Consider the following 14,454-nt stretch of genomic DNA (forward strand, 5'->3'; position numbering starts at 1 on the left):
TGCTCTGCCTTTTATTCCTATGGGGAAGGGAAAGTGCAGTCAGGTGTGTAGTTGTCAGCAATTGCCTGACTCTGCCCGACCCTTGTGTTGGGACATGTCTGGTAAACAGCTCTGGTATTAGTCGGTTGTCGCTCACGGTGTGTGAGAAAGTGTTTGTGTTAGATAAGGGGGGGTAGAGTTTCTAAATATCCTACTGGGCATTTTGGGGAAAAGGTGTCGTAAGGAAGGGGATACCCTGTCGCACCCTTTGGTGTCCCACTTACACTCCTGAAGACCCCTTATCCAGGTGACCCTCCTGCACTGGTCCAGCCCCAGGAACTGGATCCAATAGCGAAGGCTGTGTCCTGGCCATCTGAATGACAGATACCCAGGGACCAGTGAGTGGGACACCTTTGGTTTCTCACACAGCACAAGGGTCAGGCACGTCTGCCCGCCCTCGCTATCAGTGCGGGAGGGTTCCATGTACTGCTGGCATCCGTCACACCAGCTGCGATTCCCGGTCTTATGCTTTTTTTGTCAGAGGCTTTGCTGGTTTTGGTTGAACAGGGCAAGGGCAACCCCCTCCTTCCTTGACGTCCTTTCAGGTCTCGCAGCCTTTCTGCTCTGTTTAACTGCCGTCCTGGAATAGCTGTTTGCTTGTATGTTCGGCCTTGCTCTGCCTTTTATTCCTATGGGGAAGGGAAAGTGCAGTCAGGTGTGTAGTTGTCAGCAATTGCCTGACTCTGCCCGACCCTTGTGTTGGGACATGTCTGGTAAACAGCTCTGGTATTAGTCGGTTGTCGCTCACGGTGTGTGAGAAAGTGTTTGTGTTAGATAAGGGGGGGTAGAGTTTCTAAATATCCTACTGGGCATTTTGGGGAAAAGGTGTCATAAGGAAGGGGATACCCTGTCGCACCCTTTGGTGTCCCACTTACACTCCTGAAGACCCCTTATCCAGGTGACCCTCCTGCACTGGTCCAGCCCCAGGAACTGGATCCAATAGCGAAGGCTGTGTCCTGGCCATCTGAATGACAGATACCCAGGGACCAGTGAGTGGGACACCTTTGGTTTCTCACACAGCACAAGGGTCAGGCAGAGTCAAGCAATTACTTATAATTACACACACCTGACTTCCATCCTACTACCCTACACGGATAAAAGACTGAGCACGAAAGCACACTCTGAGCAAGGCAAAATGCTTGAGGAAGCAGTAATTCTGAGTTGGCAGTTTAAACTGATGAGAAAGGCAGCGAGACCAGAGAGGACGACAAGGAGGGAATTACCCATGCCCTTTTCGGAGAATGACCGTGACTTTCAGGAGGCCTCAAGGGAGAAACATAAGACTGGGAATTGCAGCTGACTAACTGTGCAGTGTGTGTCACAAGTAGACAGGAGCCCTCCTGCATTGATACCCAAGGCGGGGAGAAGTGATTGCCGCTGAGGTACTGCCCTTGACTCTGATAGCAAAGCAACGCCAGTAAGTTAAGCACAGCCATTGAGTTGGAGAAACTGATAGCAGACTGTACTGTGTTACGCTCAAGGTTGCAAGCAGCAACATTGTATGAAGAATGAAAACTTTTATGCGATTGAACTTTATGAAACCGAAATAGGTACCAGATACAGAGTGATCCGGCGTCACGTGGGTGCTCACTCGAAGATCTCTGTTTGGTATCCAGGTAAGCATCTGAGAATTATTGAACTGTGAAAACGAAGTGGTCCTGCTGTGGGTTAAGTTGAATCCAGTACACATTCGAGAGTCTTTGATTGCCTGTGAACTGAAATTGATCTGAGTCCGGCTGATGGGGACTAATTGTATGAAAAAGGATCTGAGCCCAGCCGAGGGGGATCCAGGGTGAAGAGTGAATCGCCGACTTGAATATTTGGATAGGAACTTTTTCATTGTTTCTGATATATCAGGCCCTCTAAATCAAGAGACTTTGAATGTAAGAGACTTGGGCACAGAAGGCCCGGATATTAGTAAAAGGAACTGTGACCTCATGCGGTAGAAGCCCAAGAGTGTGCTTTGCTTGAGTGACCCGCCTTGTCCCGTACAAAAAAACATGGGGAAGGGAGGACAACAGCCTGAACATCCTTGCGTATCATTTTGTGAACACTTCTTTCTTTTTTGTGAACATTATCCCACACTATTTGTAGCATAGCAGTAAGGTTTGGCAATAGGTTTCTTAGTATAGGCCCTTTTTTTATTTGACTAGACTCCAATAGGACTGTATTATTATTCGCTGGTTGTAGCTTTTTCACCCATTTTAAATTTAGGTTTAGATTAGGCGTTTATCTCACCCATTTTACAGTTTAATAAACACCCTTGAACTGTGATCACTTTTGTCTATTTTACTATGATACTATGCCTTCCTTACACCCCCAATGATATCAGACCCACGTACGTTTAGTTAGGTTAAGCTTTGCAAACCCGTGCAAAAGTCTTCATTTGGAACTTCATATATGGATTACGTGACAGAATGAGAGTCCCGACCCTGTCAGAAGGGATCAGGGACCCCTCTCAACCCAGATAGGAGGCCTACGAGGGCATTGCCAGAGATTGACCTACCCCAGAGGCGGTGTGAGGGAGTTGGGTGTCCACAATGTCTGATGCCCTAGAATTAATCAATTATAATGTGCTTAACACCGGGGGCCAGTCTCTAGGCACAGGACCGGGGTTCAAACCTGTGTTGCTCTGCGTATTCTTGCTTCCAAGACAAATGCGTTTTCCCCGGAGCTATGAGACTGCCCGAACATGCTTAATACCATTGGAACCACTGTCTCATTCACAATGCCTTTCAGCCTCTGTTTAGGCCAGTTTTCCTGTGTTTGTCTTTCAGAACTACATCTCCCAGAAAGACTTGGAAAGCAATCGAGACAATCTGGAATGGAGCTGCAGAAGCAAACTGGCCATCACAAGCAGTGTAGGTAGAACATTTAACTCCTGAAAGAAAACAAACATCAACAGAGGGACCCCACATAAGCAGGTCTGGGAAACCTTACTGGTGATCGTAGATCAAAGTTGGGCATGCTTAATGTCACTTGAAGGGGAAAACCTTAGCACAAAGGCATTTTGCAATGACACCAGCAGGCTAGGAATCTTTGTCAGGCTGATGGTGTGTATCCAGCAGCTGTGGAGTTTTGTGGCAAGAGAGTGGTTTATCTTCCCGATGACAGTGCTCTGAGGAAAACCTGTGGCGTGAAGGGTAATCAGTCCACACATTGAGTGCAGCGGTAGGGGTGGTGACAACACTGCCTTTGCTGTTCCAGACCGGCCATGTGAGGGACATCCATGAACAGACTTTACTCATTATGGAGGCGTCATAGAGCTGTTACAGCATGAGTCGCGGCTGTGGCTTGAACGCATGGTAATGGCTTACTTAGGGCAGCGCCTTGAACCTTTTTCCAGTCTGTAATTTCCTGTGCAGAGAGGAGCAAGCATGCACTCGGCTGATTGTCACATGGCTCAGCTGGCAGGCCAGAGGGACCACGATCTGTTGTATTGCTGCTACAAAGATGGCAGTGCCAGAGAAAAAAGGGATTTCTTTTCACCCATCCCTAAATCCTACTGACGCATGGTTGCGCCATCAACAGCCGCCTTAGAAATGTTGAAGGCTTTCAGGAAATCATCTTTGGTTCATTGTAAAATCTCATTTTGGCAGTAGAATTCCACATTGAAGCAATATAGGAGTAGATGCAGAATAAGAGAAAGAGGCTTAGATGATTCTGATGCACATCGAGACTGTGGATGGTAAGAAGTGTAAGGAACTCATGGTGGTAACAGTAAAGACGGACATTAGTGATCACAGTTCAAGGGTATTTATTGAACTTTACACTGGGTGAGATAAATGCCTGATCTAAATCTAAGATGGGAGCAAGCTATGACCATCAAATAATAATAAGTCAATCCTAGTGGCGTCTTGTCAAATAAAAAGGACCTATGCTAAAAAAAAAAGATGATTGCCAATCCTTACAACTAAATTACAAAGTAGTGTAGGATAATGTTCACAAGAAAAGAAAGAAGTGTTCACCAAATGATAAGTCAGGATTGTAGGGCCTGGTTATGGCTGGGGTCTCCCTTCCCCACGTTTCTAGCACGGGACAAGGCAGGATCTTTGAGCATAGCACACTCCTGGGCCTCACACGCACGAGGTTACAGTTGCTTTCAGTGATGCCAGGACCTTCTGGGGCCAAGTCTCTATCCTGCAAAGTCTCTTGCTTGGAAGGCATGCTGTACCATAAAAAAATAAACAAACAAAAGTTCCTTGGGTAATCTTTCACGTTGGATGATTGCTCTTTGACCCTTTGTATCCCCCTCAACCGGGAAGGCCTGCTGAACAATAAACGATAAACAAAACCAAAAGTTCCTTTTGTAATCCTTCACGTTGGGCGATTGGTCTTCACTCCTTGGATCCCCCTCAGCCGGGCTCTGATCCTTCTTGTAAAATTAGCCTCCCTCAATCGGGTTCACTATGATCTTTCACTGAAAATCGGATCATTCAACAAGTTTCAATATCGCTTTGAACAACTATCCTTTGTGGACATCCCTCAGCCGGGTTCACACTTGTTGCCACAATGTTCATTGGTGTGTTAACACTATGCAGAATTCACTTCCCTTACTTTTCCAGCCCCCAGTCAGGCTTTCTCTTAGTGCCCAGTCAGGCTTCACAGATTTGCAGTTCAATCAGTGTTCTCCAATGTGTCAAAGAATTGCAAGTGTACGAGGGGTTTTGCTCGACCCTCGTAGGACCACTTTGACAATTCACACTGGCCTCTCCTAAGGCCTCCTGGTTCTCGGTTCAACAAACACAACCCACAAAGGCTTCATTCCGAGTCCTTCAAATGAGTGCCCCCCAATGCCTGACCACTCTGCTTCTGAACCTTCTACTAGGGTTTCTTTAAAGAACAATTACACAAGTTCTTTGTTCAACAAGGTTGGCGCCTGCAACCTTGGGCCCAGCACAGTTCGGTTTTACCATCTGTCTACTCCGAATCACCGGCTGTGCTGAACTCTTCGTTTCTTGTCTCGGGAGTCGAGGACAGCACCATGGCGGCAATCGCTTCTCCCCGCTGTGGCTATCCGCGCAGGAGGTCCCCATGTGCCGTTGACACCTGACTTCCAGGTCTTATGATTTCCCTTTCAGAGGCTTTGCGGGTCTGAGTTGAAAAGGGCAAGGGCAGTTCCCCCTTTGCCATCCCTCCAGGTCTCGCCGCCTTTCTCCTCCGTTTGAACTACCAGTCCGGTGTAGCTGTTTCCTTCATGTTTTCAGCCTTTCACAATATGTGCTCTCATGCTCTGGCTTTTATCCCTGCGGGAAAGTGAATGGGCCGTCAGGTGTGCATACTTATTGTCAATTGCCTGACTCTGCCTGACCCTTGTGTTGGGACATGCCGGGTGAACATCTTTGTTAGCCCGTTGTTTGTCACGCATGCGCCATTTCCATAATCAAGCACTTCTCAATCCACTGCCAAAAGGAATACGAGCCTCAGTACCCGCTTTCAGCCCACCCACCCCTCCAAACTCATCTTAAACCCCAAGATACAAGATGTTTACAGGGTCTCTTCCCAGACTGCCGAACTGCCCTGGCCCAAGCCTCAAACTAAAATTTACACATCCTGCCCACCGCCCAACAGACCAGCTAATTTGACTCCATCTAACAAAAACCCCTCCCCAAACCACCTCACCATGTTAAATCCAACATCACCTCTCCGCCCCCTCCTCTTAAATGTGCTCTCATTAATGTGCGCTCGCTCGCCGCCTATGCGTTAGAAATCCATGATCTGCTTTCCCTCCACAACCTAGATCTCTTAGCCTTAACTGAAACCTGGCTCCACGATGCCTCAGGTCCGGTATAGCCCTAGCCCTCCCAGCCAACTACTCTATTCTGAGAAAAGACAGACAAGCGTCCAGAGGAGGAGGCATAGCCCTCATCGCAAAAAAAGACTTGCGCTCCATCAGGCAGGTCAACCACCACTGGGATAGTCATGCACACCTTATCTCTGCTAAACTCTCTATCACCTAACTGCACCATAAATATTCACACCATCTATAGACCCCCTACTGCCACCCCTGAATTCCAAGCCGAACTCCTGCACATACTAGGGGAGAACCTTAAGAAAAACACTAAAACTCTGCTACTACGAGACCTCAATCTTGCCTTCAACGACCCCAATGACAAAATTGCAGCTACTCTCGATAGAGAGCTCTCCAACATGGGATTCCAACAAAATGTCACCACTCCCACTCACTGTAAAGGCTGCACCTTAGATTGGGTGACAGACCACAACTGTCAGACCCTCATCACTGATATCTTGGCCCTCCCATGGGCCAACCATAACTGCAAACAATTTTCGGTCCCAGCATCTCAACCAGCCAAAACTCTCATAACAGCACCTCCTGCTCTAGCCAGAAGCTCTAAGAAACTTACCAAGGAAAACCTCCTTCCATTCTTGCAGACCCTGCACTTAAGCCTCCCTTCTCGAATGACCCTACCACCTTGGCCAACTTATACGCCAGTACGATGACTAAAGCCATTGAAACCATCGCCTTCACTTCAACGCATGGTTCACAGATGAACTAGCTACGCTACGATTAACCAGGCATCAAGCTCTGACCACATGACAATCTAACCCCAATAACACCACCAAAGAAAACGTCAAACAAATCTCGTCACAATACAAAAAAGCCATCACCCATGCTAAAGCCATCTCCTTCAACGCACGCATCACCAAAGCAAACTCCCAATCTAAGGAACTCTTCTCCATCTTTAGAGACCTCCTCTCCCCCACCACTTTCCCCGATGACATCGTCAAAGATAAAACATGGTGCTTGAACATTCAAGCAGGACAAAATCCTAGCACAAGCAAAAAACCTCCTTCAGCTTAACCCCATGACATCATCCACCTAAAGTCTCAAGGACGCCCCCAAACAGCTCTTCTCCTTCCAGGATGTCACAGACATAGATTTCATCAACATCTTAAAGCAACTTAAACCCTCCACGTGCAAAGGCGACATCTGCCCCCCCCAACCTAGTCAAAGAATGCTCCACGGAACTAGTACCACTCATTAAAGCCTTCATCAACGCCTCATTCTCAACCATGTCAGTCCCAGCCAACCTTAAAGAAGCATGGGCATGCCCGCTTCTAAAAAAAAAAAAAAAAACATAACTAGACCCATCATCTCTTAATAACTACTGCCCCATCACCACTGTCCCCTTCCTCTTAAAAATGTTGGATAAGGCAGCTCACAACCAAATCCAACTATTCGTAGAAACTAACAATATCCTAGGTAGAAGACAATCAGGATTCCGTAAGGGGCATGGTACGGAAACTGCTCTCCTTGATCTTAAAAATCAAATCACATCAATCATGGACAAAGTTAAGCCGGCTCTCCTCCTACTCTTAGACCTCTCAGCCGCCTTTGATCTTGTAGATCACAAGACCCTCACATCGCACCTTGTAAACTCAGCCCAATTCTCAAATAAGGCAGCCACTTGGATTACTTCTTTCCTAAATGGCAGAGCCATGAAAGTGTTCTCTAATCAAGCTAACGCTACACCCACTAATATACACTGTGGAGTCCCTCAGGGTTCCTGTACAGCCCCTACACACTTCACCAAACCAACAAATTGGACGCCCTAGGCATAGCCTACATGAACAATGCCGATAATACTCAAGTCCTCCTCCCCCTAACAGGCTCCTATAACACAGATGCAGCAGCAAGTCATCTTATTTACAGCACATCCAAGCATGGATGGCCACTAATGGACTCTGCCTAAACGGTGACAAAACTGAGATCATCATAGGCCCCAAAGAAATCCTAGCCAAACTTGACCACCAATACTGCAACTTCTCCATAGATAACACCATCATCCCTGTCTCCCAGGCTTTGAAAACCCTAGGTGTCTACCTAGACTCCACCTTGTCCATGACACACCAGGTTAACGCCATTGCCTCAGCCTCTGCCCACACCACGAAACTCATCAATCAAGTGAAGCCCTGTCTATCTAAAGAAAGCTGCCTTACCATCGCCAGAGCCACCACAGGAGCCAAGCTTGACTACTGCAACGTCCTCCTTGCAGGCCCCTCCAACACAAACCTAAACCTGCTCCAGGTTATTCAAAAGTAAAAGACAGGATCACATTCAAGACTCTAACACTCGATGCCCCATCCTACCTCTCTGACACTATTGCATGTGAGGTCTCCACGCGCCCTAAAAGAATCTGTCACTCCAACAAACTCTGCATCCCCACCATAAAAAGGATCAGAGCAGGAGGCATCGGCTTCCCGCACATTGCTCCCAAACTATGGAATGCCCTTCCTAACTCACTCAGAGCTGAACCCTCCCTCCTAGCATTCAGGATAGCTTTAAAAACCACCCTCTTCAACTAACCCCTCCGCTGGTTCATCTCCTCTTTTTGTTTAGCCTGCCACGGTCTCTGTATTTTTTCCCTCACAACTAAGAATGTGCTGTTTGCATTTTCACTATGCCTATGTGTTAGGCAGAAACCTGTGCAGTTCCCTTAGGGAACACTGCAAAAGATTTAAGACTACAGGTGTTGGCAGTAAACCCACTTGGTAGCAGTCTGTACCACCCAGATTTACCTGGTAGCTGTGGCTGAGCAGTCAGACTTCCCTTAAGAAGAGTTAGGCAGTATGCAAAGTATACTCAATAGGCACTCAGACACAATAATACAAGCAAACACTGACCAGAGCTTTGGTATCAAAGTATATAATTATTTATTTAAAAAACACACAGTTGAAACACTCCAGCACTCTTATTGTAAAATATTCTAAACACAGTTACTATTATGATATATACACCCCTTTTTCCATATTAGATAAATCACAGTAAAACACCACTTATTTTCATACAGAGGTGAGCGCTTAACTAGATTGCACTCTAATAAGTTTGTGAGAAAGGGAGGGAAGAAAGACAGAATATGAAGAGGTACACCACTCTATGATTCAGGAACACTGTTAGCAAGGCAGAGAGCAAAAAAAGTCACTGGTGAGCCAAAGTCCAAAGTCTGGGCCCACTCTTAGAGGGAGCAGAGCACAAATGCGCCCAAGATCACAGTTACACTAGGCTTAGAAAGTCTTGCAGAGGGTTCAAGAAGAGTTTAGAGAGGCTTAGAAAAGTTTAGCCAAGGTGTCCCAGGCTAACCCAGGTTCGAAAGCCGGGGGCTAAATCTACCCCGTACAGTCGGTAGCAAGGGAAGCCAGGCGGGACACGGTACCTTAAGTGGGAAGGATCCTCCAGCGGTGGCAGTTGTTCCTGATAGTGGGTGCAAGTTTCGTCGTCGTCCAGGGGAAGAGAAGATCTTGACTTGGAGGAAAGATGAAGGTCGTTGCACTACCAGGGAAGAAACCAGCCGCAGAGTTTTCCGGTTAAAGGTGGTACCTTGGTTTCGCGGTCATGGTAAAACGTGGTAGCCCGGTTGCCGGGGTGCTTGGCATGGGCAAGGCGGCCACGAGGTACGTCGGGAAAGCGAAAAGACGGTGAAACTGGTTATCCCCACCAGTCAAAGGAAGAAGACTCTCCGGCGGGAGATCTCCTCTGTCGTTGAGAAAAGTGGTGAGGCAGTCCAGCAGGGCTCCACCGGTGGTGGTGTCGTGGCAGGTCTGCTCAGCTTCTCCCTCGTCGGATTCTTAGGTCCTGTGGCGACTTCTGAAGTTCCAGTCCCCAAAGCCCTACTTTTATGCAGCAAACCCCCATTCACTCAGCCTAGCTGTCACTCAAACATGCTAAGTGGCTCACCACTTGGGCCAATCAGGATGGAGTGCGACTTGAGTTGCCTAGGCAACTCAGTCCAGGGTGCCTAAATTCCCCTCCACCCCTCCTAAGTACCCCAGACAGAGTGGCACCACTTTGGAGGGCTTCTGTGGAGAAGCCCGCCAAAAAGTGGAACAAAGGGCTCGACTTGGGTTGGAGTCACAGAAGAGAACACCAACGCCATTTTAGAATCAAGTTTTGGCAAAAAATACCAACCGGAGAATTAATATTAATTAAATAAACCGGCGGTATGTTCGAGGCTACCGTAAATAATTAAATAAAGATAGTAGCCTAAAACAATGGGAAATCCCATAGGAAAATATTCGCGGTTGAATATAAAACGTAGTATCCACTGCCACCAGCCAAAACTCGATCAGGGGGGACGGAGACGTGCCCCCTCGACTAACAGACCCTGGGGCAATCGAATTGCCCCAGCCAGTACGTCCACAATATGATGGTTTGTACTGGTTCTGTTCAGAATTTAAGACTAGAAAAGTCAATGGTGACTTTACATGCCCTGGGAGACAGTAGTCAGTCCCAGGGTATGGAGTCTATACTGGGGGGTCACTAAGACACCCCTGTGTCACTGCACCGAGGGTGCTGTATAACACACATCATAAAAACACATGAAACCCTATGGAGTAAAAGACCCCATAGCCCATTAAACACTTCTAGATTCAAAGAAACACACTCAAATCATGTCCAAGAGTGAGGGTAAAAGAGTCTCACTCTTGGCAGGAGAAAAAAACAAACTCCAGAAATCCAGCAAAGCTGCTGGGGGACTCACTAGGTTAGGAAATTCAGCCTAAACAGAGAATTCTCCCCAACACTATGTACTATGTAACTATGCTTGTACATCATGTATGTAACCAGCGCCACGATGCCTACGGGCTGATGTGCGCTCTACAAATGCGAATAAATAATAATAAGGGAGAGGGTGGTTGGTCAACTTGGAAAAGTGAGCTTTGTAGGGTTTGTAAATTGAATAGGGAAGATCGTAGGAAGGGTAGTGTTTTGTCAAAACAAACTGCGAGTTTGGGAAATAATAATCAGAGGGGCGGGGAGGAGAATGACTGGGAGTATTAGGGTAGGACACAGGGAAACCGGGATTCTGGGAGACATAAGTTCTGAGTGCAACAGGGTTTGGGTTCCTAGGGGATTTGTCATATACAGGGGGGTTGTTGGATCTGGACAAGAGAGATTCATTGGGAGGAAGGAAGGCAGATGTGGTATAGCCTATAAAAAAGGTCCCAGGGATCTTGTCCTCTTCTCCTTCTTCCCCTGTAAAATACAACGTCTCACATGGGTTATTTCCCCCGAGCACAACCCCGTGCTCCCCTTTCCAGGTGATCCTCCCTCGCTCGTCTGTCCCCAAGGTTGGGATCTGAGAGCTTCAGCCCTTCCCTGGCCCCCTGGGTAAGGGATTCTCGAGGTTGGCTTTGGAGAATACCCTCAGGTTTCTCACAGAAGGAAGTGGCAGAAAAGGGCTACCAAACCAGAAAGACCCAACGGTGGATGCCATGACGCTTATGGATAATGAGGTAACACACTCAGATAACTTGCAGCATGCAGCAAGGGTGAGGGCTCTGTAACTATAATGGATACGTGCGTACCACCCTGACAATGCTGGGTGCCAGTGTGATGTGAGTGCCTCAGTGAGTGCACTATTTTCTGTTTGGCTCTGAGGGTTGAAGGCGCCAAGCAAAGTGCCAGCACTGGTAGCGTAGTGAAGCTCGTTCTTAGAGAGCCTAATGATCATGAATTGCTCTCAAGGAGGGTGCGGAGAATGAACACCCTGTAAGTGGAGGGCTCTGGGATCAGATGTTTCTCCTGTCTAAAGAGTACAATGTTGGCCATGTGCAGAAAACTGTGAGGAACTTTTCTTAGGAAGAAGGCATCATTGTGGAGTTCAGCTAGACATGTGGTGTCCTATTAAAGTAAGAACCTTCTTAGAGTTTTTACAGAAGACCAAAAAAGAGGTGTTGAGATCCACACTTCCTTGGGAATTCTAGCAGAAACATAGTAATTGTGATTACCTGGATATTTTATACCAGTTACTGGAGATACTGGGGTGAAGTGAATTTCTAACATAACATATTTACCCCACATTCTCTCTGATGCCAGATGCTGAGCGAGGAGATTCCTCACGGCCAATACCCCCTGTCCAGGAAGAAAGGTCGAGTTCCTCCTTTACGATTAATATACGCCACAGCTGTGGTGTTGTCTGAATGAACCAGAACTGGGTGTCTTGAGGCCTTGCCCGTGAAGAAGCAGAAAGGCCTGTGGATGGCCTCCAGCTCCTTCCAATTGGAGCTCATGTGAGGTTCCAGGGGCGAGCCCTCTCCCATACCCCTGAATCTGGCCACTGTGGTGAGAATCCCTCATAAACGAGAGCTCAGTGGCGACCACTCCCTGAGAAGATTCTTCAGGTCCAGCCACCAAAGAAGATACCACCTCACAGACAGGATCAGTGGAATAAAGCATTGACGTCTACAGAAGACTGCTTCCAATTTTGGTATCGATAAGATCAGGCAGCAGGGGTCATAAGTAAAGACAGCCCAATGTGACACAGGCCATAATCAATTTCTGTATCCTGATCCACTTCCAGACTGCACATCATCTATACTTTCTTGATGAACTGGGCTCTTTCCCCATGGAAACACATGCGTCTCAGATGGGTGAAAAACCGTGTGCTTATTAACTAATTCCTGCACTGTATAGCAGTGCGATTTTTCCCTGTTGATGTCCAATCCATGCTTGGAAAATAAAATGGTAGTTATTGACTGTCCAAGCCTAAACACTGCCTTTCTGCTCCCTGAAGTAGCCAGTTATCGAGGTAGGGACCTCCACTCTCTTTCTGTGCAGGAGTCCCGCGTGGGGGGCTACAAGGCAAGGTCCTTCATGAAAACCCTTGGGATGCAATGAAAACTGAACAGGAAGGGGTATATTGAAAATTCGGTTCCAGGACTGAAAATTAAAGAAACTGTTGTTCCTTTAGACCAACTGCAACATGGAGATAAGCTTCTCATACGTGGTCTAGGGATGATAAACAATCCCTGAGATGAGAGAAAGTATTCACTGCACGGATTCCACTTTGAACTTTATTCTCAAGGAGCACATTGACCCTTCAAATCCAGTATCCAGTATCATCCAGAAGATACATACTTTGGTTTTGGTATGAGGAATGGAATAACATCCTCTAGCAATTTGGGCATGAGGTACTCTGTGGAGACTTTGAATTTCAGCTTGAAAAGCCATTCTATATCTACAGGGACTTAAGACCACCATGTTCTGATGGTCCCTGTCTCGTGGGGAGGGGAAGAAAACTGTGTTGCAGAGATCTTTCACATATGATCTGCCGGATACAAGTACCTGTAACCGATGCTTTCCATTGTATTCTGAAGACTCTCCTGTGATCTGGCTGGACTGGGGATTAGCTGCCAAGTCAGGATTTGGTAGACATGACTGGGTATCTGTTATTAGTAGAGGAAAGAGTGAAATTTCTATGGCTCTTGAAAGACTGTTTCCTTCAACTTTGCTGGAACACTCGCTTGGTCTCTGGCTCCTGAAATACTCTGGAGTTGGTTGGGCGACTCCTGGTCTTATTGCGTAGGGTGTCAGCCAGCGTGTCCAGCGTCTGCACCTTATGGTAACTTTCTTGTAGCTTGTCCTCCCAGAATTGTCCCCCTTGAAGCAATGTAAGGCTACAGTTTTCTATGTAGAGTCCTTCTTCCAGTTGCAGACGTGAACTTGTCTGCCTGCAATAGCTGTCCTCATGGTAAGCTATTGCTAGATCGGAAAGAAGCGTAGTCTGCTGTTTCATCTTTTCCACCAGAACTCAGCAGCTCACATCCCCCTTAAGTATGTTCTTGCACTCCTAGAAATCATCAAGAAGCACTTGTGTGACTGGTAGCACTATATGCAGTCAAGCTTGTCAGTGGATACTGCTTTGTCAAAGTGTGTAAGAAAAGGCAACCTTGTTCTTCCCACTTTTGAGGCATATGTTTCTAATGTCCTTGATTAGCGGAAGCCCCTTCTTAGCAGGGACTCTACAATGTCTTACTGTGCATCTGCCCGATGAGGCAGGACCAGGCCTGGGAAACTGCTTCCTCTGACACACATGAATCAGCACTGACTTTGAAAGGTTTTGCTGGTGCTAATTGGTCAAGGGCCTCGCTGATCGGGCCACTGAGTATTTTTTTTACGCGCAGTCAGGGGTCATTCTGTTCAGCTCGGCGATGTTTGATTGAGTTGCTTCCAGCAATTCTGTTAAGGATTCCAGATTCAACTTCTTCCCATTTCTTTTCTTCGTAGTGTACAGTATTGCGTTTCCGGGTAGTATGAGGAAGTTTGATGGAGAATGGTATCAGGTGGCGGTCACTCCATATCATTGGTACCGGTGGGGTGCTGGTAGTGTCTGCCTCTTCAAAAGATTGCGTCTAAGGTGTGTCCAGCATGGTGGGTAGATCTGTTCACTATTTGTTTGAAGTCGAGTGTTTCCAGGAGGGAATAGAGTGAGTTTGGTGTTTTGTTCTCTCTTTCAAACCAAATGCTGAAATCTCTCAGGACGATTAGGGTGGTGATTGCGTCCGTGAGCCTAGTTGCAAAGTTTGGGTTGTAGGATGGTGGTCTATAGATTAAAAGGAACTCTATGCTGGCTTGGTCATTGAATTTCATCTTAATGAGGAGGGATTTGCAGTCTC

At 47.1% G+C, this 14,454-nt stretch overlaps 1 protein-coding gene across 3 annotated transcripts in view; it reads left to right on the forward strand.

Annotated features, from left to right (window-relative positions):
* Positions 1-14,454, forward strand: part of LOC138504633 (zinc finger protein 2-like) — a 151,374-nt gene that overhangs the window by 20,169 nt on the left and 116,751 nt on the right. For 2 of the 3 annotated variants that reach the window (XM_069625232.1, XM_069625233.1), the window contains exon 2: positions 2,817-2,900. The exons of the other annotated variant lie outside the window; for it this stretch is intronic. In XM_069625232.1, coding sequence (XP_069481333.1) covers positions 2,817-2,900 — 84 coding nt within the window. The remainder of the gene's footprint in view (positions 1-2,816; positions 2,901-14,454) is intronic. 3 annotated transcript variants of the gene reach the window in all.

The sequence above is a fragment of the Ambystoma mexicanum genome, chromosome 11 (assembly GCF_040938575.1).
Source record: "Ambystoma mexicanum isolate Mex_15411 chromosome 11, UKY_AmexF1_1, whole genome shotgun sequence".
NCBI lineage: Eukaryota > Metazoa > Chordata > Amphibia > Caudata > Ambystomatidae > Ambystoma > Ambystoma mexicanum.